This window comes from Octopus sinensis, linkage group LG4, assembly GCF_006345805.1.
Source record: "Octopus sinensis linkage group LG4, ASM634580v1, whole genome shotgun sequence".
Lineage (NCBI taxonomy): Eukaryota > Metazoa > Mollusca > Cephalopoda > Octopoda > Octopodidae > Octopus > Octopus sinensis.
In genome coordinates, this window is record NC_043000.1 from 2,624,343 (window position 1) to 2,651,494 (window position 27,152).

At 39.5% G+C, this 27,152-nt stretch overlaps 1 protein-coding gene across 2 annotated transcripts in view; it reads left to right on the top strand.

Annotated features, from left to right (window-relative positions):
- Positions 1-10,248, top strand: part of LOC115210382 (mitochondrial inner membrane protease subunit 2) — a 646,016-nt gene extending 635,768 nt beyond the window's left edge. For both annotated transcript variants that reach the window (XM_029778952.2, XM_029778951.2), the window contains exons 5-6: positions 6,616-6,718; positions 9,829-10,248. In XM_029778952.2, the coding sequence (XP_029634812.1) occupies positions 6,616-6,718; positions 9,829-9,960 (235 nt within the window). In that variant the 3' untranslated portion in view covers positions 9,961-10,248. The remainder of the gene's footprint in view (positions 1-6,615; positions 6,719-9,828) is intronic.
- Positions 10,249-27,152: the final 16,904 nt, after the last annotated feature.

Here is a 27,152-nt window from a genome sequence, read left to right on the forward strand (position 1 = left end):
CTAACCAACCACATGGTTCCGGGTTCAGTCTCACTCCGTGGCATCTTGGGCAAGTGTCTTCTGCTATAGCCTCGAGCCGACCAATGCCTTGTGAGTGGATTTGGTAGACGGAAACTGAAAGAAGCCTGTCGTATATATATATATATATATATATATATATGTATGTGTGTGTGTGTCTGTGTTTGTCCCCCTAGCATTGATTGACAACCGATGCTGGTGTGTTTACGTCCCCGTCACTTAGCGGTTCGGCAAAAAGAGACCGATAGAATAAGTACTGGGCTTACAAAGAATAAGTCCCGGGGTCGATCAGTTCGACTAAAGGTGGTGCTCCAGCATGGCCACAGTCAAATGACTGAAACAAGTAAAAGAGTAAAAGAGTAATAGGTAGGCAGGAAATGAGAGATGTGTGTGTGTGTATGGCATGTAACACAGACCAAGGAATTCCTGTTGACTGCGAGCCTGTGTGTGTGTGTGTCTGTCATTCTCTCCTTGCCTTTACTTTTTGTAGTAGTTGTAAACAAGTGTCACTGTTCATGCAAGCAGTGTCCTTCATTTCCAATCTTGCACGAAAACATGTCTGGTCATGGGGAACAGATGAGATTTGGCAACAGAAAGGTTATCTGGCCATGAAAAAAAAAAAAAACACTTCAACAAATTTCTGCCAGACCTATGAGAGCATGGAAAAGTGAAGGCTAAGACAATGGTGATGATGATAAAGATGGTGTTGAGGGTGTCAGAGTGGATGGGGATATAACCAAAGCTTTGGAAGTGGATTTGGTACATGGAAACTGAAAGAAAACCATCATATATGTGTGTGTGTGTGTGTGTGTTTTCGTGCCTGTGTTTATTCCCCCCACCCCACCAGTTGACAACCAGTGTTGGTCCCCATAACTAAACTCTCTCAGAGAAACAGAGACTATTGTAATAGTAATGAAAAATGACAGCAAGAAGAAACAACATATCTATGAGGCAGTGATTGCAGTGTGTTGATAGTTGAATCATCCAAAAACCATTATTTTGGAGATGAGGTGTCTTGAATGTGAGTGCAATATATGGATAGTACTCTAGTGTAGCTTAAACTTAACAGAAAATCAATTTACGATGCCTGAAGCATTTCCTGGATCTAATAAGAATCCTTAGTCTTTACAATATTATTTTCACAGTTTATGAAAAGCCACTCTGAGAGATCATATGAAGCTATGAAACTTAGCATTTGTATTGGGTTGTCCGGAAAGTTTGTGCTGATTTATAGCAGCTTACATTTCAACTTATTTTAGAACATGGTTGAGTCCATAAAATAGGATTTGACTGTGTAGTCAAATCCTATTTTATGGACTCAACCATGTTCTAAAAAGATAGCTTAAACTGTGCTCTAAATGGAGGTGTCTCCATTTAGAGCACAGTTTAAGCTATCTTTTCGTGGAAGAATGTTTATGTTCCTATAACCTGTGTTAATTCTGTAACCCTTTAAAATGGAAGATAAGAAAGTTCATTTTTGGCCCTTGATGCTTTGGGAACCAGACAAAAATTGCTGCAGCTCGGCTGGGATGTGTTACCCCACTCTCCATGTTCACCAGATATTGCTCCGTCGGATTTCCACTTATTCAGGTCTCTGCAGAATAGTCTTAATGGTAAAAATTTCAATTCCTTGGATGACGTAAAAAGATACCTTGATGAATTCTTTGCCATGAAAGCACCTCAATTCTTGGAAGAGGGTATTTTCAAGTTAAAGGAAAGATGGAGACGCATTGTGCAACAAAATGGTTCGTATTTGGCTGATTAAAAATGTAATGGCAAGTATTTATTGGCCTTTTTCTTTCCTTTAAAAATCAGCACAAACTTTCCAGACAACCCAATAGTAACTTGTGGAGTTTTAGCTCCATGCTATTCATAACTAGAAAAGGTGGTGTACAAATATCTTATTTCCTTGATGTGTATAATGTGTATAGTCTTTGTGCTATTGAATGAGACTGCAACCATGTCTGCATTGGAGAATGTTTTGAAGTGTTGTGACATTTACATAAGAATATATATTGTTACAAGTGACTAAGGTATGTTGAAGTGATTAAAGCGTATTTCAGTGACAAGGATGTGATTCAATGAAGGAGGCAAGGATTTTATGGATTGAAATGTGTTTTAGCAATTAAGGTGTGTGTTTGAGTGATTGAGATGTGTAATGTGTGTTTCTATAATTGAGGTGATGGGATGTCATCATCATCATCATCATCATTTAGCGTCTGTTCTCCATGCTAGCATGGAGAACGGACGCTAAATGATGATGTGTGTTGTAATAATTGAGATGCATGTTTTACAATTGAATTGTTTGTTTTGATGATTGAAATGCATGTTTTAACGATTGAAGTGTGAGTTTTAATGAGTGAAGTGACAGTTTTAGTGAGTGGAGTGTGAGTTTAGAGTGAAGTGTGAATTTTAGGAACTGAAGTGTGTAAATGAAATGTCAGTTTTAGCGAGTAAAGTGTGAATGTTAGTGAGTGATGTGTGAGTTTCAATGAGTGAAGTGTGTGTTTTAATGAGTGAAGTGTCAGTTTTAGTGAGTGAAGTGTGAGTTTAGAGTGAAGTGTAAATTTTAGTGACTGAAGTGTGTAAATGAAATGTCAGTTTTAGCGAGTAAAGTGGGAATGTTAGTGAGTGATGTGTGAGTTTCAATGAGTGAAGTGTGTGTTTTAATGAGTGAAGTGTCAGTTTTAGTGAGTGAAGTGTGAGTTTAGAGTGAAGTGTAAATTTTAGTGACTGAAGTGTGTGAATGAAATGTCAGTTTTAGCGAGTAAAGTGTGAATGTTAGTGAGTGATGTGTGAGTTTCAATGAGTGAAGTGTGTGTTTTAATGAGTGAAGTGTCAGTTTTAGTGAGTGAAGTGTGAGTTTAGAGTGAAGTGTAAATTTTAGTGACTGAAGTGTGTGAATGAAATGTAAGTTTTAGCGAGTAAAGTGTGAATGTTAGTGAGTGATGTGTGAGTTTCAATGAGTGAAGTGTGTGTTTTAATGAGTGAAGTGTCAGTTTTAGTGAGTGAAGTGTAAGTTTAGAGTGAAGTGTAAATTTTAGTGACTGAAGTGTGTGAATGAAATGTAAGTTTTAGCGAGTAAAGTGTGAGTTTCAATGAGTGAAGTGTGAGTTTTAATGAGTGAAGTGTCAGTTTTAGCGAGTGAAGTGTGAATGTTAGTGAGTGATGTGTGAGTTTTAGCCTATGAAGTGTGAGTTTCAATGAGTGAAGTGTGAGTTTTAATGAGTGAAGTGTGTGTTTTAGTGTGAAGTTTGAGTTTTTGTGAGTGATGTGTGTGCTCTGGTGACTGAAAGGCATGTTTTAGTGACTGAAGCGTGTGTTTTAGTGAATGAAGCGTGAGTGAATTTTGAATTTTAGTAAGCGAATTATGTGTTTTAATCATTGAAGTGTGTGTGTATTAGGCATTGAATTGTGATTTAATGCTGAATTGTGTGTGATTTAATGACTAAAGTGTATTTTTTAATGATTGATGTGGGGTTTTTTTTCTTTATTGATTGAAGTGTGTATTTTAGTGACTGAGGTGTGTGATTAAATTATTGAGGTGTGTGTTTTAATTATTGAGGTATATGTTTTAATGAGACAGGGGTGTATATTTTAATAATTGAAGTGTCTGTCTAAAGGATTGAACACGTATATGTGTGTCTCTTTATTATGATTGAACACTTGTATGCGCATGTTTTAATGATCTGACACCATTTTTGAAAACATCTAAAATGAATTTCTGTGAAATGCGTTTCTAATGTCCACTTAATTTACATTTTAAAAATTGTATTTTATTGATTTTCTTCAGTGGTATGGAAACTGTTAAATAATCCCTCCATACAAGCACACATTTTAGACACACACACATATATACGCATATAAACACATATTAAACACACATATACACACACTCACATTCACATACACAATCTGCACACATTTCTGCTAAAGGGCTATTTATTGTGTGTATAACTTCATATTAATTAAAATTCCTGTGTTATGTAAGTACGTATACTTGTATGTGTGCATGTGAGTGTGTGTGTCTAGGTGTGTCTCTATACGTATGCACATGCAGTATGTATTGGTGTATGTTTGCATGTATAAATGTATACACATGTGTATGTGTGTATATATATCTGTGTGTGTGTGTATATATATATATATATATATATTGTATATATATTGTATATATATATATATATATATATATCATATATATATATATACATGTATGTGTGTGTATGTGTATAATTATATAGATAGCTAGATAGATAGATAGATTCATTAAAGCATTGGATATAATGGTTTTATATTGTTATTGCGATCTGTACTCTGAGTTCAATTCCAGCCAAGGTCAAATTTGCCTTTCCTCTTTCAAAGATTGATAATTAAAGCACCAGGCAGCGTTGAAGGCTGGAAGAATTTTTGGAGATTTGAAGTTAACTTGAAGAACTTAATAGAAATGGGAAACAAAGTTGGGATGTAATTAAATTCTCAATTGCAATCATCATCATCATCGTTTAACGTCCGTTTTCCATGCTAGCATGGGTTGGACGGTTCGACCGGGGTTTGGGAACCCAGGATGCTGCGCCAGGCTCCAGTCTGATTTGGCAGTGTTTCTACAGCTGGATGCCCTTCCTAACGCCAACCACTCCGTGAGTGTAGTGGCTGCTTTTACATGCCACTGGTATAGGGGCCAGCGGAGGCTGGCAAATGGCCACGATCAGTTGGTGCTTTTATGTGTCACTGACACGGGCATCAGTCAGGTGGCACTGGCATCTGCCACTTTTGGGCAGTGCTTTTTATGTGTCACCGGCACAGGTTTCTAAACTACAATTTCTACAAATATGTATGTATTTACATATGTGTATGTGTGTATGGATGTTTGCAAAAGGGACATGAAGGCCTGCAACATCAATATTAGCGGTTGGGAGGCAGTTGCCGGCAACCGTGGAGAATGGCGACGTACCGTAAAAGAGGGAATACAAAAGAGTGACAGAGAGAGAGAGAGGAGAAATGGAAAGAAAGGAAGAGACGTAAACAAGAGACTATGGCATTACAACCAGCCAGGAACAGTCTTCGCTTCATTTGCGGTACCTGCCAGAGGGAGTGTTTGTCCAGGATAGGACTACACAGCCACAGCAGGAAATGTATCAGGACATGAAATGTAGAAGCCGGACTAGACTACTTTATGCGCAACTCCATTGTCTCCCGAGACAAAAAGGATGCCAACCAACCAACCATGTGTGTATGGTATGTATGCAAGTATATATGTATGTATGTATGTATGCATGTATGTATGCACAAGCATGGTTGTGTAGTTAAAAAGTTTGGTAATATTGTCCTAGATTAATGAAAATGTTTTGAATGAATCTGATTGATGAAAACTAAAAGAAGGCCATTGTGTATGTGTGTGCATAGTTGCATGCACATATCTGTCTGTGTATTTGTTTATATCTTACTCACTTCTGCAAAAGTTTTTCATATATATGGGCAGTGCTGTTGATGTCAGTTCTCCTGCCCTCAAATAATCCGTTCCTTTTGTGCCTTTGAAAATGTGCAGGATAAAAATTTCCTTATTTGAAAAACAGGTAAGTGTTAGTGAAAGGGAAAGCATCCAGCTGTAAAACAATGCCTCAAAAATATTACTTTACTAGCAGTATCACCCGGCGTTGCTCGGGTTTGTTTTGACCCTTTAGAATTGGAATTTTTGAAAAGTAAAAATTTTGCATTATGTAGCTTGTTATTCTCTTTAAGTGAACATTTTTCTGGTTGAAATACACCGAAATATGGCGACACAGCAGTAAAATATCGTTAAAAATAGGGATTTTCATAGACAAAAAGCACCTTTTTGATGTAAATAATTTTTAGTGTTAACGTGGTCCGATTTGAATTTTTTCTTCTACAGAAGGAAGAGCAAGCCTTCTATTATACTCTCAATTTTGGTCAACTTGCGCTGCAGGGTCTTGGAGGAGATAGTGTTAGTTGAAGGCTACCAAACCTGCCACACACAGACAACTTCAGCTTTATATAGAGATAATATATTCATCTATCTGTCTGTCTCTCTGTTTCTCTGTCTGTCTATCTTTCCTTCTTTCTATATTGAATGATTCAGTTATAAAACTTGCATGCAGGACTTCAAGTTTCCGTGTCAATGATACAATGATCACTGCTCTTTTTCAGCTTATGCAAGTCAATTACAAACACAAAAGATACCTTTATAGTTCTCTATTTCTGACGATATTGCGGTCTACATCTTTTGTCATCACACGTGATTTGTTGATACATACATAAGTGTGTGTATGTGTGTATATTAATGTTTGTTCTTATGTGAAGTTATATTTAAAAGCAATTGACAACAAACTGAAGGACCACTCGATATTTTTTAGCCATATACATATTATAAATTTTTATAATGCAAGGTTAACTGAAATTTTAGCTCACCACCCATCATCAGAAAGCATGATGATGGGTGGTAAGCCAAATCACTGTCAACTTTTTCCTGTGCTATATCATTTCTTTAACTCCATGCTAGTCTTCTCTACAAAATTACCAATGTTTTTTTCTTTCTTTCTTTTCTTATCATTTTTTCTTTTTTTTGCTCTATTCCAGGACGTTGGGTTACAAAGAAAAAATGATTGAAATTCCCAAAGGTCATTGTTGGATGGAAGGAGACAATTATCGGAAAAGTATGGACAGTAACTACTTTGGACCAGTAAGTGACACAACCCCCACAATCTAACAATTTCACTCAGGTTCATGTATGCTTAGAATTTAGAAATAGCATTGCAAAAAATTCCTTCAGATTATTTTCTATAATTAGGGATGCCAGATAGCCATAACCATATGATCAAAAATTTGCTTCACAGTTCCATAGTCCTGGGTTAGATTGCAAGTGTCTTCTACCATATTTGACTTGTGATGAAAATCAGGTAAATGGAAATTGTGCAGAAGCCTGCCAGGTGTTCCTGTTTTTATGTAGCAGACTTATACTGTTGCCCAGTTGAACACCAATAACTGACTCTCAAATGTCTTTAGTGGGTGCCATTTTGTTGTGAGCATTTGGTGAAGATCTCTACTCTGAGTATAACAAAGCATCTTTAAGTACTCCTTCCTGCTGTAACAGCAACCTATAAGAGATATTTCCTTCCCTTCTTTTCTCCTCACTAGTGTAAGTGGCATAAGAAAAGACAATTAATTAAAGACACATAATTAAGGACACTTAATTCTTGTCCTGTGGAGGCACATGGCCTACTGGTTAGAGCAGCAGACTTGTGGTCGAGAGCTTGCAGGTTTGAATTTCAGACTGGGTGATGTGTGTGTTTATGAGTGAAACATCTAAACTCCATGCGACTCTGGCAGAAAGTAATGGCAAACTTCTAATACTTTCGCCACGACTTACTCTCACTCTTTCCTCCTGCATCTAGCAGCTCACATGTGATGGACTGGCATCCCGTCAGATGGCAAACCTATATACCAATGAAACCAGGAAACTGGGCCTTATCAGCCAGGCATGGCTCGAGAAGGAACAAACAGCAATTCTTGTACAGCTGTCTCTCAAATTCAAGAAAGATGGTTTTGCAATTCCTTGCTGAACAACCTGCATTAATTTGTTTAAAAAGCACCTTTTGAGCATGATCATTGCCAGTTCCGCTGGACTGGCTCCTGTGCAGGTGGCACATAAAAAGCACCATTTGAGTGTGGCCATTGCCAGTACTGCCTGACTGGCCCTTGTGCCGGTGGCACATAAAAGCACCTACTGCACTCTCAGAGTGGTTGGCATTAGGAAGGGCATCCAGCTGTAGAAATTCTGCCAGATCAGATTGGAGCCTGGTGCAGCCATCTGGTTTGCCAGTCTTCTGTCAAATCGTCCAACCCATGCTAGCACGGAAAGCGGACGTTAAATGATGATGATGATGATGATGATGATGATGATCAAATGAGCATGCTGTATACATGACCATTTTGTAGAATTTTGTACTGGTGCCATATAAATTTGAACTCAGAATGTAGAGAATCAGAAAAATACTATAAAGCAGTTTGCTACCTTGCCAGTTAATAACAATAATAATAACAGTTTCAAATTTTGCCACAAGGGCATCAATTTTGGGCGAGGGGAAGAGTCAATTACATTGACCCCAATGTTCAATTGGTACTTATTTTATCAACCCCAAAAGGATGAAAGGCGAAGTCAACCTTGGCGGAATTTGAACTCAGAATGCAGCGACAAGCAAAATACTGCTAAGCATATCATCCAGCACGCTAACGAATAATAATAATAATAATAATAATAATAATAATAATCCTTTCTACTATAGGCACAAGGCCTGAAATTTTGGTGGAAGGGGATAAGTATATTACATTGAACCCATTACTCAACTGGTACTTAATTTATTGACCCTGAAAGGATGAAAGGCAAAGTCAACCTCGGCGGAATGTGAACTCAGAACATAGCGACAGGTGAAATACAGCTATGCATTTTGCTTGGCATGCTAACAGTTTTGTCATTTCGCCGCCTTAAGTTAATAATAATAATAATAATAATATAATAATAATAATAATAATGACAGTAATAATGATAATGATTTCAAATTTTGTCACAAGAATTTAAATTGAGAATGTAAAGACGAAATGCCACTAAGAATTCTGCCAGCTCACTTGCTGTCTCTATTACCAGCAATTAAGATACCAAGTTAATTTTGTTGTCTTTTAGTGTGGATTAAGTGTATTTTTATTGTGCCTCAAGGACTTGAAAGATTTTTCTGTTCAAATTTAAAAGCACTAAAGAGTCTCCTCCACCCTGTATAGAGCTACTGCCCTCCTTCACAGATATCCTGCATCTCTGGGATTTCTAAAGAGTATGCATATATTCTAATGTTACCTCATAATTCTTTCCAATACTCATAGAGATGGAAGACTTGGTCCATTCTTCTGGCTTAACACTACTACCTGATATTTGAGTTCTTTACATACATTTGATTCTGTTGCAAACAACCTAAACAAGTCTTTAGTCTGATCACAACTTACAGTTGTGATGTACGACTTCCTATTGTAATAACTCATATTTTGTTCACTTTTCCACCCGTTTCTCCCAACCCCAACCAGTTTTAGTTTTAAACTGTAGAACTATAAAGAATGAAAACCACAACATTACATATCACCCGTTTATATTACACTAGCAGTATAGCCCGGCATTGCTCAGGTTTGTTTTTTTAGTTGCGCTTAAAACGGCAGACTTTCATGTCGCGTTAACAAAGTTTTGACATAGTTTCAATCTTTTTTGAAAAGTAAAAATTTTGCATTATGTAGCTTCTTATTCTCTTCAAGGGAACATTTTTCTGGTTGAAATACACTGAAAAATGACGACACAGCATTGAAAAAATCGTAAAAAATAGGGATTTTCATAGAAAGAAGCACCTTTTTGATGTAAATAATTTTTGGTCTTAGCATGGTCCGATTTGAACTTTTTCTTCTACGGAATGAAGAGCAAGCCTTCTTCTATCATACTCTCAATTTTGGTCAACTTGCACTGCAGGGTCTCGGAGGAGATAGTGTTAGTTGAAGGCAACCAAACCAACCACACACACACACAGACAGACACTGACAACTTCAGCTTTATATGTATAGATTATCCAAAATTTGCTGGCTCTACTCTGTTCTGGATACAATTACATAAGTGAGACCATTATTTACGGAAGTTGATAAAATGCAGCATCCAGACCTTAGTTCAAAGACCATAACATTTATATCAGTCATGCCTCTTGGAGAGGCATGATTATCACAACTCAAATGTTTTATATAAATTTTAATATATTATATTTTCAGGTTCCCAAAGGATTAATCACTGCCAAAGTGTCTCACATTATATGGCCCCCTTATCGTTGGCAATCAATGGAAGTCATTCATACCAACCACAGACGGGTTCGACCACGCAGAAAATCATTACCATCATCATAGCATCTCACACCTGTATCAATTTGATGGTTTATCAGTAGAAGATGTGTGAATGACCTGAGGTAACATTGTAGTAACCTGTCCATGTTGTAAAACAACATGTAAACTGTGTTGTAGGGGTTTTTTTTACATCTTTTGGGGAGTAATTCTCTCTCAGTCTCTATCCAATACAAAGAATATCACCACTTCTGCTCATGATGCTGTTTCATAACTACATGAAATCACATTCTAAAATATCAACAATTACCCAAACTTAGAGGAAATAAAACATTATTCTCGAGCATCTTCACTCATTTTTCTTGCACTATATTTATAAAATTTCCGTCATGTATTCTGGATATTGTGTGACATATATATCGTTTATCTTTTACTTATTGCAGTCATTGGCACGTAAAAAGGCACATAAAAAGCACCCACTACACTCACGGAGTGGTTGGCGTTAGGAAGGGCATCCAGCTGTAGAAACATTGCCAGATAAGACCAGAGCCTGGTGCAGCCTTCTGGCTTCCCAGATCCCCGGTCGAACCGTCCAACCCATGCTAGCATGGAGAACGGACGTTAAACGATGATGATGATGATGATGATGATGATTGGCCTGTGGCTATGCTGGGGCACCACCTTGAAGGGTTTGGTCAGACAAATTAACCCTGGTACTTATGTTGTTTTTTTTTAAATCTAGTACTTATTCTATTGATCTCTTTAAATGAGTTGCTAAGTTATGGGGACATAAACAAACTAACACCAGTTGTCATGCTGTGGGAGGGATGCAAACACCCATACATACACGCACACAATCTAATTGAGAGAAAATACATGGCTTTGCCTTTTGGCCAACATTGAAGAGGATGAGACCCCACTAGTTTGAAATTACAGTACTTTGTCTGAACTACATGTACCTTTGAGGGGTTATAACAACAAAACTGTTTTAGAAGAAGGGCCACATATACACTGAGCTGCAAAATAAATGCGATTTTTTCAAATGTCATTTTTATATGTTAAATTCTGAAAATTTATTTCGGGGATGTAAGTGTAAATAATCCAAGACATGCTGATTTATGGCTGAGACCCAAATTGCAGGTGACCTTTCAACTTTCCCTGAAACAAAACGCCAAAGCGCAGCAGCGTTGAATGCCATGGATGGCAGTCACAAACAATTCTCATGAAAACCGAAATGCACGTGCATCTTGTGGAGTTTATGGGTATAAAAATCAACTTGGACCGTGTTCCTGGCATTCGTAATTTGGACGCATCTGGTATGACCTGATTGTCAGCAGTGCAGAGAGAACAAGCTATCGGCCAATTGCAGGCAGAGCAGCGTGCCCTGGTTGTTGCAAAAGCTTACAATGTCCATGTCAGCACCATCTGTTGCTTGCAATAGTTATACAACACTGACAGCACTGCAGACCATGCCTGCAGAGGGCACCCCTAAGTGACCATGCTTAGGCAGGACCACTTCATCCACTTGCAACACCTCTGTAATCACTTCAGGTCAGCCGGTGTGACAGCTTGCAAGACCATTGGCATTGGACAGCGACTACACGGTACGACATCGACTGGCCGCCAACAATCTGTGTTGCCATCATCTTGCTTGAGGGCCTGTCCTCACCACGTGCTACTGTCAGGCACAACTACAGTGGGCTACACAGCACTGACATTGGCGGCATCAACAATGGAGGTCAATAGTCTTCTCTGATGAGAGTCGGTACTGCGTTTCCACCTTGGCTGGCAGAGTGAGGGTGTGGTGTAGAAGAGGTGAACACTACAGAGATGCATGTGTTATGGAGAGAGACACATGGGGTGGCCAAAGCATTATGGTTTGGGATGCTATAGAACTGAATCAGAGAATTGGGTCCCATGTGTTCCAATATGTTGGTGCAGGCAGAGGGGAATGGCATCACAGTGCAGCACTACATTGACCAGATCCCAAGACCTCATATTGTGCCCGTCTTTGCGTGTCACTATAGCCACTTGTTCCAGCAGGGCAATGTTCCCTTCCACATGGCTAGGGTCACCATGGACTTCCTACGTCAGCACAACATCAGAACCATGCTGTGACCGGCTCTCAGCCCAGATTTGAACCCAATTGATCACCTATGGGATGAAATCCAGAGGGGGCTGAACCAGGTGGTCCCTAGGCCGACAACTTGTGTGGAAATGGAGGCAGTTTTCTTCAGGGTTTGGGCACAAGTGCCAATGGCTTTTGTGAACCACCTCATGCACTCCATGTACCTTCAGTGTATGGCTGTTTTAAACACCCAGGGAGGGCATACACAGTATTGTACATACCATGCCCTACAATCGCGATGTACTGAATCCACCCACTATCAGAACACATGACAATGACCCATTGACTGAGGTCAAAGTGCATCCAAGAAACCGACATGATCAGATTTATCAGAATTTATCTCTGATATAATGAAATTAAAACATATTTCACAGTCACACACATCGCATGTTTCTTTTGCAGTTCAGTGTATTTCCTTATTTAAAACTCAATCTTTTCTACTCTCGGCACAAGGCCCGAAATTTTGGGGGAGGGGGCCAGTCGATTAGATCAACCCTAGTATGCAACTTGTACTTAATTTATCAACCCCAAAAGGATGAAAGGCAAAGTCGACCTTGGCGGAATTTGAACTCAGAAATACCACTAAGCATTTTGTCCAGCATGCTAACATTTCTGCTGCCTTTATTTAGAGCTCATTACTTCAAATAATGTGAAGGCATGTGGCTTAGGGACTAGGGTATTCGGCTCATGATCATAAGGTCGTCTGTTCAATTCCTGGTGACATGTCGTGTCCTTCAGCAAGACACTTTAATTTTACATTGCTCCAGTCCACTCAGCTGGCAAAAATGAGTAGTACCTGTAATCCAAAGGGCCAGCCTTGTCACAATCTGTGTCACTCTGAATCTTCCTGAGAACTATGTTAAGGGGACATATGTCTGTGGAGTACTCAGTCACTTGCATGTTAATTTCACGAGCAGGAGTGGCTGTGTGGTAAGTAGCTTGCTTACCAACCACATGGTTCTGGGTTCAGTCCCACTGCATGGCACCTTGGTTAAGTGTCTTCTACTATAGCCTCGGGCCAACCAAAGCCTTGTGAGTGGATTTGGTAGACGGAAACTGAAAGAAGCTCGTCGTATATATTTATATATATATGTGTGTGTGTATGTATATGTTTGTGTGTCTGTGTTTGTCCCCCCAACATCGCTTGACAACCGATGCTGGTGTGTTTACGTCACCCGTAACTTAGCAGTTCAACAAAAGAGACGGATAGAATAAGTCCTGGGGTTGATTTGCTCGACTAAAGGCGGTGCCCCAGCATGGCCGCAGTCAAATGACTGAAACAAGTTAAAGAGTAAAAGAGTATGCCTTTGTGTCTGTGTTTGTCTCCTGCTGCCACTTGACAACCAGAATTGGTGTGTTTACATCCCCATAACTTAGCAGTTTGGCAAATGAGACCAATAGAATAAGTAACAGGCTTTAAAAAAAATGCAAGTCCTGGGGTCAATCTATTCAACTCAAAACCCTTCAAGACAGTGCCCGTCATATATATATATGTGTTTGTGTGTCTGTGTTTGTCCCCCAACATCGCTTGACAACCGATGTTGGTGTGTTTACGTCCCCGTAACTTAGCGGTTCGGCAAAAGAGACCGATAGAATAAGTACTAGGCTTCCAAAGAATAAGTCCTGGGGTCGATTTGCTCAACTGAAGGTGGTGCCCCAGCATGGCCACAGTCAAATGACTGTTCCGTTGATCAGGTCAACTGGAATCCTTGCCATCGTTACAAACACAGTTCCAGTTACTCCAAATACAATACATGTCGTATAATTCCACTTCTAGCAATTCCCCACCAACATCTGTCCTGTATACAGGAAGCAATGTTACTGGTATTATCTTTATATGTTTATGCTGCTGGATTTTTACAGGCTATATATAACTATTGTATTAGGGAAGCTATATGTTCTGATTGTTAGCTAGGTGCTGGCATATTTAATTAGGTAAGCCATGAAATTTTAATTAATTAAAATTAGAGCATCTGTGGTGTGAACAATAATTATCTAAATTGGGCTAAACACTGGCGTGTGTATATGTGTGTGTCTGTGTATATATAAATATATATGTGCTATGTATATACACGATATATATATATATATATATGCCTTGTATACACATGATATATATATATATATATGTGTGTGTGTGTGTGTATAGTGTGCTGATATCAAACAGTGAGAATGAGTCCTCCACACAGCGATGGTGGATAAATATCCTTTATTTGTGGATTAATAAAGCAACCAGTTGTTTCATGTTGAAAATATCTTCACAATTATTCAAGGGATCCACTTGGGAACATTGGTAAATGTCTCCACTTTCAATTATATATATATACATACATATATATATATATATATATATATATATATATATATATATATATATATATATACACACATTGATTTTTCTGTGCTTGCCTGGGTCAGATAGAATTTCTTGAGACAGATTTTCTATGGTCAGTTTACCTTCTTGGTGCCCACCCTCACTTGTTTCCATGTAAAATATTAAAATTACTAAGTCTCTCTAAAGCGACAGCTTTAGTCTTATGTTTATAAGACTGCCATATAAGTATGGCGATAAATATTAATTTCAAGTAATACTGCCGTAATCTCCTTTAGAGAGACTTAGCAATTTTAATATTTCTATTATTGAAAACAAGTGGATGTATTCCACTGAAACTAGGTAAATAGATTCTTCGAACAGGGACAGTCAGTAGCGACACCTGCTGGGTCTGACTACGCTGCATTGATAAAGGGCAAATACCCTGAAACATGTCTGCAGCTGTCTGACTGGCAGGATGAAGCGGCTGACCTCCCCTGTTCGAAGGTTTATAATGGATGCAGGTTGTGTGTCAAATAGCTAGCTTGAGGCGGTGGCCTCTTGGAGCTAATCAGCGACAGTTTTAGTCTTATATTTATAAGACTGCCATATAAGACTGGCACAAAAGATTGTACAGCAGCTAACCTGGCTTCATCAAACCCAAGCTCACAGATGGGACTACCCTCAATATACAAGACCACCACAGCAAACAGACCCAAGGTGGACACCGTCGGCAACAACATACACCTCACCTCGATGCTCCTACTGAACATCAGAGGACGGCAAACACTCAATAACAGGACAAAAATCCCGTTCTTGAGAGACTTTGTTGCATGCAATCAAGCCTTATGCATAGCACTTACGGAAACGCACCTGAAACCGGACATAGCAGATGCAGAATTACACATACCACAGTATGTTGTACTACGGACCGACAGAAAAGAAAGGAGTCATGGAGGAGTTGCTATGTACATCCATGAGGACCTCACACCCCAGGTCCTTTTGTCATACTCAAACTCGTGTGTGACACACTAATTGTACATATAAGGCAACTTGATGTAGTTGTGTGTGTTACATATCGCCCTCCAGATGCCCCAAGCCATGTAGGCAAGTTTGAAGACTGCCTTATAAAAATAGAAGTTCTGATTACATTAGAACAACACATAAGTGTACTTCTTATGGGAGACTTCAATCTACCCAATGTCAGATGGCCCGAGGGCCTTTCTCTCCCAGGAATGACAAGATGTGAACGAGGACAGGCGAGGTCCCTCCTGAACCTCATCAACACCCTGTACATGGAGCAAGTAATACTCCAACCAACCAGGGCAGGTAACACACTGGATCTCTGCTTCACAAATAATATGGATCTCATCCATAATGTGAAAGTGACACCGACACTACTCTCGGATCACAACATGGTAGAGCTGACCATGTACGGGCCAAAGGAAAGCATGGACATGCAGCCTACAAGAAACCCTCAGAATCTTTCCAGCTTGAACTTCCATAAGGCAAACTGGAAACAAATTGAGAAAGAGATCCTCAAACAAAACTGGCCTGAATGCCTCCCCTCGCCAGACATCGACGTGAAACTTCAACAATTCATGTCTGTAATGCAAGCCATATGCTACAAATGTGTCCCAGAGAGAAAGGCCACTGTACACAAGAACAAAATCCCCAGAGAGAGGAAAATTTTAATGAGACGGCGTACAAAAATTTCAAATCGTATAAACAAACAAATTGAAAGCAGTGAAAAGTCCTGCCTGAAATTAAAACTGTTGGAAATTGAAAAATGTCTGCAACTCTCCCATGAAAAGGAAAGAGCAGACAAAGAAGCCTGGGCTATAGACAACATAAAATCTAACCCCAGAGCTTTCTACAGGTATGCCAAAGAAACAGCTACGGTGCACTGTAGGATAGGGCCACTCCTTGTAAAGGATGGCACACTCACAGGAAAACCAATAAGGGTAAGTGAAATACTGAATGAGCAATTCAAGAGTGTTTTCACTCCACCCCTTGGGCATTTCCAAATCACCAATCCAACTGACTTCTTTACCACTGCAGATATAAAATCAGAGGCGGCGACGATAAATTACATCGATATAAAGGAAGACGATGTAATAAAGGCTATAGATGAAATGAAAACAGACTCAGCTACTGGCCCCGATGGATTCCCGGCAATCCTCCTAAAAGTATGTAAGAGAGTCCTAGCAAGACCACTGCAGTCTCTCTTTCAGAGCTTCCTTGCAGCTGGCAAACTTCCAAGAAAACTGAAAGAAGGTAAAATATGCCTTATTCATAAAGGAGGTAGCAGAGTGGAGGCCAAGAACTACAGACCTATCTCTCTGACCTCACACATCAGCAAGGTCACGGAATGAATAGTCAGAAGGAAACTGATCACCTTCCTTGAAGAAAATGACTTGCTGCCTGACACCCAACATGGTTTCCGACCAGGGAGAAGCTGCTTAACTCAGCTCCTACAACACTATGACTGGGTGCTGAAACGACTGCTCAACCACTCTAATGTGGAAGTGATATATCTTGACTTTGTAAAGGCCTTTGATAAAGTCGATCATGGAATGATATGTCACAAACTGCGTGATCTTAGCATAGTTGGAAAACTGGGAGAATGGCTTCATGACTTTCTGAAAGATAGAAGTCAGGTGGTAGTAGCCAATGGGGCCACTTCCATTAACACGCAAATAGTGAGCGGTGTTCTGCAGGGCACTGTTTTGGGACCACTACTGTTCATAATGGCCCTCTCAGACATGCCCTCAGCCACGCAGAGAGCCACGATCACAAGTTATGCAGATGATACAAAAGTTTCACAGGCAATACAGAACCCTAAGGACACTAAACGCCTGCAATGTGAGCTGGACGAAATATACAAGTGGGCTGAAAAGAATAGCATGCAGTTTAATGCTGAAAAGTTTCAAGCTTTATACTATCAGCATGCAAAACTAAATGCAATACCCAATGAATACACTGGACCGGAGGAATTGCAATCCCAGACCTGGGTATTTACATGAGTGATGACGCAACCTTTCGTGTACATGTTGCTAAATTGGCAATGAAATATAGACGACTGGCCGGATGGATTCTCAGAACCTTTAGAACAAGAGAACAAGAAACCATGATGGTCCTCTGGAGGACACTTGTCCTAAGCCACTTTGACTATTGCTCTCAGTTATGGTCACCATCCAGTGTCAAGTTGATCACAGAACTTGAGGCGATCCAATGTAGCTACACGAAGAAGATAGCCTCTATGCAGAATATAAGCTACTGGGAAAGACTCAAGAGATTAAAACTATATTCCTTGGAGCGTAGGCGGGAAAGATATGCCATAATATACATCTGGAAGATGTATATTACATCGAGAATTACACAAATGCCAGAACTGGGCGCCACTGTGTGGTGCCTAGGACTACAAATTTGCCATCAAGATGTAGGACAAGATACTGTGATAGCCTGGGCTTCCGAGACCCACAGCTCTTCAATATCCTCCCGAAGAACCTAAGAGACCTGCATGGGGTGGATGCAGATGTCTTTAAAATGAAACTGGATCTCTTCCTGTCAGGTATCCCAAATGAACCAACTTCACGGCAGGAGGTGCAGATGAGGGCAGCCGCATCGAACTCTCTCATGCACCAAATGGCAGTTGCTAAAAAGCATTCGTGAAGTAAAACCATGTAGCAACACCAAATGGCGGTGCCCCAGCATGGCCACAGCTCATGAGCTGAAACTAGAATCAATCAATCAATCAATCAATCATATGTATGGCGATAACTATTAATATATATATATATATATATACATATATATATATCTGTAAATGTGACAATTATTCGGTAGCCATGATAAAATTCTGAGTTTCAGATGTCGGGGCGGAAACCCGTGCCAGCATCTCTTCAGTTATCGGGCCATTGAAAAAATGCTATGAAAATGACCGTTTTATATATATATATATATATATATATACTCTGTACTCTTTTACTTGTTTCAGTCATTTGACTGCAGCCATGCTGGAGCACTGCCTTTAGTCGAGGAAATCGACCCCCAGGACTTATTCTTTGTAAGCCTAGTACTTATTCTATCGGTCTCTTTTGACGAACCGCTAAGTGACGGGGACGTAAAAAAACCAGCATCAGTTGTCAAGCGATGTTGGGGGGACAAACACACACACATATATATACATATATACGACGGGCTTCTTTCAGTTTCCGTCTACCAAATCCACTCACAAGGCTTTGGTCGGCCTGAGGCTATAGTAGAAGACACTTGCCCAAGGTGCCACGCAGTGGGACTGAACCCGGAACCATGTGGTTGTTAAGCAAGCTACTTAGCACACAGCCACCCTGCGCCTATACATATATATATATATGTGTGTGTGTGTGTGTGTGTGTGGTGGTGCTCCAGTATGACCACGGCCGCCTGGTTGAAATGCGTGATAATATGTGTATATATAAGGCCTTCTTTTACAACAGTAAAGAGACTACTACAGAGAACATATTTCATGAAATTTTATATTTATCACAAGAGATAAATTGGATTCTTCCCGTGAAGCGTACTATAATGTAAGGGAGATAATTAACAACCAGAGTACCATATTACTTCCCTGGCATCCGTAGAGTTGCAAAATTGCTTCGTGAATCACAATTTTTAAATGTTGGCAAGCAAGGAAAGGACGAGGCAATCAGATAAAAGGAAAAGACAGTTTTATTGTTGTGATATGTGAAGTTATGTATCGGTATCTCTTTTCTCTTTTACTCGTTTCACTCATTTGACTGCGGCCATGCTGGAGCACCGCCTTTAATCGAGCAAATCGACCCCGGGACTTATTCTTTTGTAAGCCCAGTACTTATTCTATCGGTCTCTTTTGCCGAACCGCTCAGTAACGGGGACATAAACACACCAGCATCAGTTGTCAAGCAATGCTAGGGGGACAAACACAGACACACAAACACATACACACATATATATATATATACGACAGGCTTCTTTCAGTTTCCGTCTACCAAATCCACTCACAAGGCATTGGTCGGCCCGGGGCTATAGCAGAAGACACTTGCCCAAGATGCCACGCAGTGGGACTGAACCCGGAACCATGTGGTTGGTTAGCAAGCTACTTACCACCTGCGCCTATATATACATTTGTGTGCATTTTTATGTGTGTGTAATGTATACAAGTGCATGCATGTCTGAATTTGTACAGAAGTTCCTTTCACAGCCACATAATTAGTGACATGTTTAATAATTCATGCATTAGAAGAGCTAGTACCTAAGATCAATTATTGGTAGAAATTTAGTGTACATAATCATAATCTATCTATCTATCCATCCATCCATCCATACACACACACACACATACTAATATACATACATGCCACTTAACCCTTATACACATATGTACATATATATACACACACACATACATCCGTACATATACAAACATGGTATACACATACATGTGTACACACACACACATATATGCATGTACACACATACATATAAACATGCACATATACAAATATATGCATATACATACACACATATATACATCTACACCACATATACACACCTACACAACTGTACTAACATACTCAGATGTACATGCACGTGGATGTATGTTTACATACTCATACGCACATATATATATACATGTGTGCACAGATATATACATACACCCCAACCACTTACACACACATGTAAACACATAAGAGGGTGTACATCTGTATAAACATATTCCTATATTTTATACATACACACATACATACCTGCACACACACATACATGTATATATACACCTATACATACATATGCAGTACAGTGCAAAAGTCTTCGGTCACTTTAAATTATTGTAAATTTCTACTAATTGCCAACTTATGAGTGGCTGTTTTGCATTGTGTTTTTCACAGATGAAATATTAGCCCTGTTGGTGTCATTTCCATACCTAATCATTATATTTTGTAGTAGGGGTTCAGAACGAAATGGGAAGATGTGAGATGACCACTAAAAATGGCCGTGCAAAAGTTTTTGGCCACCTCACATAAATCAATCAAGGCCAACCCCGCCTCAAATGGCTTCTGTGCCGGTGGCACATAAAAAGCACCATCCGAACGTGGCCGATGCCAGCACTGCCTTGACTGGCTTCTGTGCCGGTGGCACATAAAAAAGCACCAACCGATCGTGGCCGATGCCAGACCCCTCTGGCACCTGTGCCGGTGGCACGTAAAAAGCACCCACTATACTCGCGGAGTGGTTGGCGTTAGGAAGGGCATCCAGCTGTAGCAGCCCCTGGCTCCCCAGACCCTGGTCGAACCGTCCAACCCGTGCTAGCGCAGAAAACGGACATTAAACGATGATGATGATAATGACACAGTGTTTTAAAACTGAAAAATGTATGTCATGAAAGTTTATTACATAATGTTCATTTCAAGAAGTTACTGTACATTGTTAATATTTCATGTGGCTTCCCTTAGCTTGAATAATTGTTTCAATGTGCCTAGGAAGAGATGTGTACAAATCCTTCACAGGTCTGAGATGAACTTTCTTTGTTGTTTCTCTGGTTGTAAATGTTGCTTCAGTTAAGAGATTTTTTAGGTTGGGTGCTTGACATCTGCTGTATTTTGAATCTGTTATTAATTTGCTCATTTTTAATGATTGTTGAAGAACTGGGAGATATTTTTTTGCAGTATTGATGATTTTGCGATTTCTTGGGTTGTGGCTGAAGACAAAAGGAATGCCTATGAGTTCATTTTTATTTTTGTATTTGTTTTCCTCTGAGGTCCGTAGTTGGGGTGTTTTTTGTTTTGGTGTTTACTTTGTCAATCTAGTAGGGTACTTTTGTTCTTTTAGAAATATTTTTAATGCTTGTAATCTTTTATCCCTTAATTCTGCATCTATTACTATCATTCATCATCATTGTTCGACCGTGGTCAAGACAATGGAATTTACCATGCTACGCTAGACTTTACGGTCCATCATGGCATTACGGAGGTCCTGTTGCTGGATGCCTGTATCCCTGGAGATTACATCAGGGTAGGAGAGTGTGCGCCCTCTGGTATTGCGAGTAGATGGCTTCCAGAGGAGAAGAGTAGAAATTACCTCTTTTTCAGCTCTACAACAATGTCCAGCAAACTGGACTCTCCTACCTTTCACCTATTTCTATAGTGCAAATTCAGTATAGGGTATGTTTCTTTTGGTATGGGAGGAATGAAAGTTCAGATATTGCTGTATGTCTGTAGTTTTGTAGAAGAGATCTGTTTTTATGGTGTTATCTTCTTTAATTAGAATTATGTTTAAAAATGGTAATTCCTTTGTGTGTTGTTCCATAGTGAATTTTATTGAGGTATGTAAATTATTTAAAAGTGAGTGAAAGATTCCGAAGTCTTCTTGGTTTTTGGTCCAAAATATAAAATAGTCATCCAAATACTGCTTCTTAATTGTCTTTTTACATAATTGGATAAATGTTTCTGTTGGTTAGCAATACAGTTTTGACCTCTGAGAAGCCCGTTACAAGTTCGTATGTATTCATTTATAAGTTATTAGATCTGTTTATGAAAACTATACTAGGAAATGTATGAAAATTAGTTTTAAAAAACCGCAAAAGGCAAGCCTGAAATGTAATCCACTATGAATTCCAATGGGGGTCGAAGTCTGATACAGAAGCATGTAATTTTCCTAAGTGATCTGCAAGAGTTGTTCCCCTTGATGCCAAAATTCTAGTAATTTACGATAGCAGCCTCCGTAACAATATGCAACTGTTTCAGGCATGTTATCCATCATATTAGTAATTTTAATGGCGATCTTTCGTCTCTAGTAGACCTTTCCGTCGATTTCCGTAAAAAAATTTTTTTTTTTACATATGGGCTTGCGGGAACTTTTGAAGTAATATACATACATATACACATACACCGAGTAAAAACTTTCAGTTATCTCTTTCTTTCACACATTACTCTGTCTCTTCACACACACTAACAGAAGCACTTCACTTACACAACATACTGTCTGTCTCCCACACCCCATCAAACACACACACGCACACACGTGTACATCAATGCTTCCCCTAGACGGCAACTTCAAAAGAACTTCCCTCTTCATACAATCGCTTTCTCTTAGTCTCTTTCGCTCTCATTACTTCAAAAGTTCCCGCAAGCCCATATGTAAAAAAAAAAATTTTTTTACGGAAATCGACGGAAAGGTCTACTAGAGACGAAAGATTGCCATTTTAATTGCTCTTTGAATCTTATCGCTTGATTACATCAACTACACTTCAAAAGTTGATCAAACTACTGAAATCTATTACAAATAATGTAAACAGTACAGTAATGAAATTGACCTCGGTACTTGACTAGTATTGCATTATCTTTTAGTAACTCTTTCAGTGTGCAAAGCAAATATATTCACCTAAAATTTCGTTTCTTTTCACTGTTGAAAGCAGTTTTATATACCAATCTATATTTTGTCATGTACTGCCTTCTGAGAGACATGCTGGGTTTACTGAAGCAACACGGCTTGCAGAAAATACCAATTCTATTTTTGGGTAAATATTTAACATCATTACTGGAATAGTCATAAAATTTAATTTCCCAGCAAAAGGATTCATGGCAGGATTTCAACTCAGAATGTAAAGGAATATTTCTAAATATCTATTTCTTTACTACCCACAAGGGGCTAAACACAGAGGAGACAAACGGATTAAGTCAATTACATCGACCCCAGTGCGTAACTGGTACTTAATTTATCGACCCCGAAAGGACGAAAGGCAAAGTCGACCTCGGCGGAATTTAAACTCAGAACGTAACGGCAGACGAAATACGGCTACGCATTTCACCCGGCGTGCTAATACTTCTGCCATCTCGCCGCCTTCTAAATATCACAAGGCATTTTGTCTGATATACTTGCTCCCTGACGCCCAGCAAGGCTTCTGCTCAGGAAGAAGCTGCCTCACACAACTTTTGTAGCATTATGACTGGGTGTTGAACCATCTTACACTGACTATTGTTATGATAACCCTTGCAGTTCTTATAAACTCTTCAAACAATTCCTTATTTAACCCACCGCAATTTTTTTAATCCTTAGGTAATGTGTTGACTATTTGATTTTAACTTACTTTATTCTAAATAATAGACAATTTTACTCAGTATAAACATTAAGTTAAATGTTTTTCTAGTTATTAGTTTTATCTTCTTTCTCAAATAAGGTCTGACCTTTCAACTGATAGATTCTTTGCAAATAATTAATGGATACTAACATATTTCTGAATACAATCAAAATCAAAATAGAAATCGATCAACATCAATGGAAATTGTAGCTGTGATACCAGTGCCGGTGGCACGTAAGTGAACCGTTCGAACGTGGCCGTTGCCAGCGCCGCCCCGACGGGCCTCCGTGCCGGTGGCACGTAAAAAGCACCATCCGATTGTGGCCATTGCCAGCCTCGCCTGGCCCCCCTGCCCGTGGCACGTAAAAGGTACCATCTGATTGTGGCCATTGCCAGCCTCACCTGGCCCCCGTGCCAGTGACACGTAAAAAGCACTATCCAATCGTGGCTGTTTGCCAGCCTCGTCTGGCACCTGTGCCAGTGGCACGTAAAAAGCACCCATTACACTCACGGAGTGGTTGACGTTAGGAAGGGCATCCAGCCATAGAAACATTGCCAGATCAGACTGGGCCTGGTGCAGCCTTCTGGCTTCCCAGACCCCAGTTGAACCGTCCAACCCATGCTAGCATGGAAAGCAGATGCAAAATGATGATAAATTTATTAACTGTTACCTTTAAATTAACCTGGTGTATTACACATACAAATTTCATTATTTCATGACACACATTTATTTGTTTATGCTGGTCAGTCTTCCAGTCATCAAGTAAACCAATTCTCTATTTTACTTCTCAGACTTTTTTTTCTAATTTTCCTATTTTTGTCTTTATTTTGATAACCCCAAGCTTCCTCTTGGGGTTAAAAATGATGATAATGTCAGTTCCTACAGAACAGCCATGAAGTGGCGATAAACCTTACTTCTCAGTACAGTTTCTACTTTCATCTCTTATAAAGATTTTCTAACGAGCTACTTTGCTCTAATTCATTTATCTTACTTGGCTGTATTCTTCCTTTTCCTTTTTCTCCTCTCCACTTTTATCATGATTAAGTAAAAGAAAAACTAATGCCAACTATAAATTAATATGGTAAATAATTGGGTTATTTTTTTAGGGCATTGTCAGAAACAGCCTTTGAACTTGTCTCCGTAGGGTTAGATGTTTGCTTGGCACCTACTCTTTACTCTTTTACTCGTTTCAGTCATTTGACTGCGGCCATGCTGGAGCACCGCCTTTTAATCGAGCAAATCGACCCCGGGACTTATTCTTTTGTAAGCCCAGTACTTATTCTATTGGTCTCTTTTGCCGGACCGCTAGGTAACGGGGACATAAACACACCAGCATCGGTTGTCAAGCAATGCTAGGGGGACAAACACAGACACACAAACACTCGCATGCATATATATATGTACATATATACAACAGGCTTCTTTCAGTTTCCGTCTACCAAATCCACTCACAAGGCTTTGGTCGGCCCGAGGCTATAGTAGAAGACAACTGCTCAAGGTGCCATGCAGCGGGACTGAAACCGGAACCATGTGGTTGGTAAACAAGCTACTTACCACACAGCCACTCCCTGTTATATTTGGATAAGTTCTACCTCTATTGGCCTTTGTTAGAAGCAGTTGCTAAATTTAACGATTTCTGTAGATCTGAATACTTCTGTCTTTATATTTATGACCTTATTCCCCTCTTGATCAGCTTGTTGACACATCCACCTTAAATTTCTTAAAATGTTGGTATTCTTATTAGAAATTGCACTTGTTGAGACCACTTCATTTGTGAAGCTCCAAGGAAGCTATAAGGTAATGTACAAACACTCAACTATGATTACATCAAATGCTTTTACTATATATCCTCGTTCTTATCAGCTTGATAAATAGGAAACTAAATTAATATTTTTGCCAGGAAACCTATGGTAGCTGTTTTTTTACAGGATATTTTTGTAGTTTTTATTATAATTATATATATATATATATGCCGATGCCAGACCCCTCTGGCACCTGTGCAGGTGGCACGTAAAAAGCACCCACTACACTCGTGGAGTGGTTGGTGTTAGGAAGGGCATCCAGCTGTAGAAACACTGCCAGATCAGACTGGAGCCTGGAGCAGCCCCTGGCTCCCCAGACCCCGGTTGAACCGTCCAACCCGTGCTAGCGCGGAAAACGGACGTTAAACGATGATGATGATATATATATATATATATATATTTAGGCACAGGAGTGGCTGTGTGCTACGTAGCTTGCTTACTAACCACATGATTCCAGATTAGTTCCCACTGCATGGCACCTTGGGCAAGTGTCTTCTACCATAGCCTCAGGCCGACCAAAGCCTTGTGAGTGGATTTGGTAGACGGAAATTTATATATGTATGTATGTCTGTGTTTGTCCCCCAACATCACTTGACAACTGATGGCGGTGTGTTTACATCCCTGTAACTGAGCGGTTTGGCAAAAGAGACCGATAGAATAAGTACTAGGCTTACAAAGAATAAGTCCTGGGGTTGCTTTGCTCAACTAAAGGCGGTGCTCCAGTATGGCCACAGTCAAATGACTGAAACAAGTAAAAGAGTATATGTATGTGTGTGTGTGTGCATTACTTTTGATTACAAAAAGGCCTTTGATAGCATTGAGACAAAAGCAGCGTTGTAATCCCTGGAAATGCAAGGTGTCAAGGCACAATACATCAAACTGCTCAGAAATCCGAACTCTGGATGCATAACAGATACGACTCTACTACCACCACCATTAACCCTTTAGTGTTTAAACCGGCCCTATCCGGCCAAAATATTCTACCTATTTTATGTCAGATATGGTCATTCATAGCTACCTTATTGTGTCATTTTAAAAATAAACAATCACATCATTGAAATCTCAAAGCCATGAAATGATGCAAGATTAATTTTACATGGTGTGAATACATAAGCTTTACATTTGACAGAATAATCTGAATGCTAAAGGGTTAAGGGTTCCAGTTGGGAAGGATGTCGAGCAAAGAGATGCCATCTCTCCAAAGCTCTTTACCACATGTCTAGAAATTGTTAGCAAGGACATCAACTGGACATCAATGGTGTGAACATCAATGGTGAACAACAAGCACACCTCTGATTCGCACCTGACGTTGTACTCATCATTAAAACCACAGGCTAAAGGGCAGGATGAAAGGTGTTTACGTCAATAAAGGACATGCTTAAAAACTAAGCCAGACAAGACCATATGTGCCAGAGTCTTCAGTAGCACTGTGCTACCTACGCTCTTAGATGCAAGTGTGATGTGGACTTCTTTCCTCAAAGAGGATAGAACATCAATTGGTTACAACACAATAGGCCACGGAAAGATTCAGGTTAGAAGTATCATTATGACAGCATATTTGAAATGGGATAATTCGAGAATGGAGCAAAGTGAATGATATAATAATAATAATAATAATAATAATAAACATTGTGTACAGTGCTCAGGTGCACTACAACTCATCTAAAGTGCATATATAATCAGGTGTAGTAATCCTGAAAGCCAAATACAAATTCCACTGGACATGTCAGAAGGCTTGCAGACAACAGGTGGATCCACAAAGTTGCTGAAATAGTGTCTAAGAGACAAGATTTAGAGGTCAAGATGGAAAATGACACAATCAAGACAGAATCGGAGGCACATTGTGACCAGCGGTATACAGTAGCATCTGATGGTCAGGTTGATGCTAATATATATATATATATATATATATATAT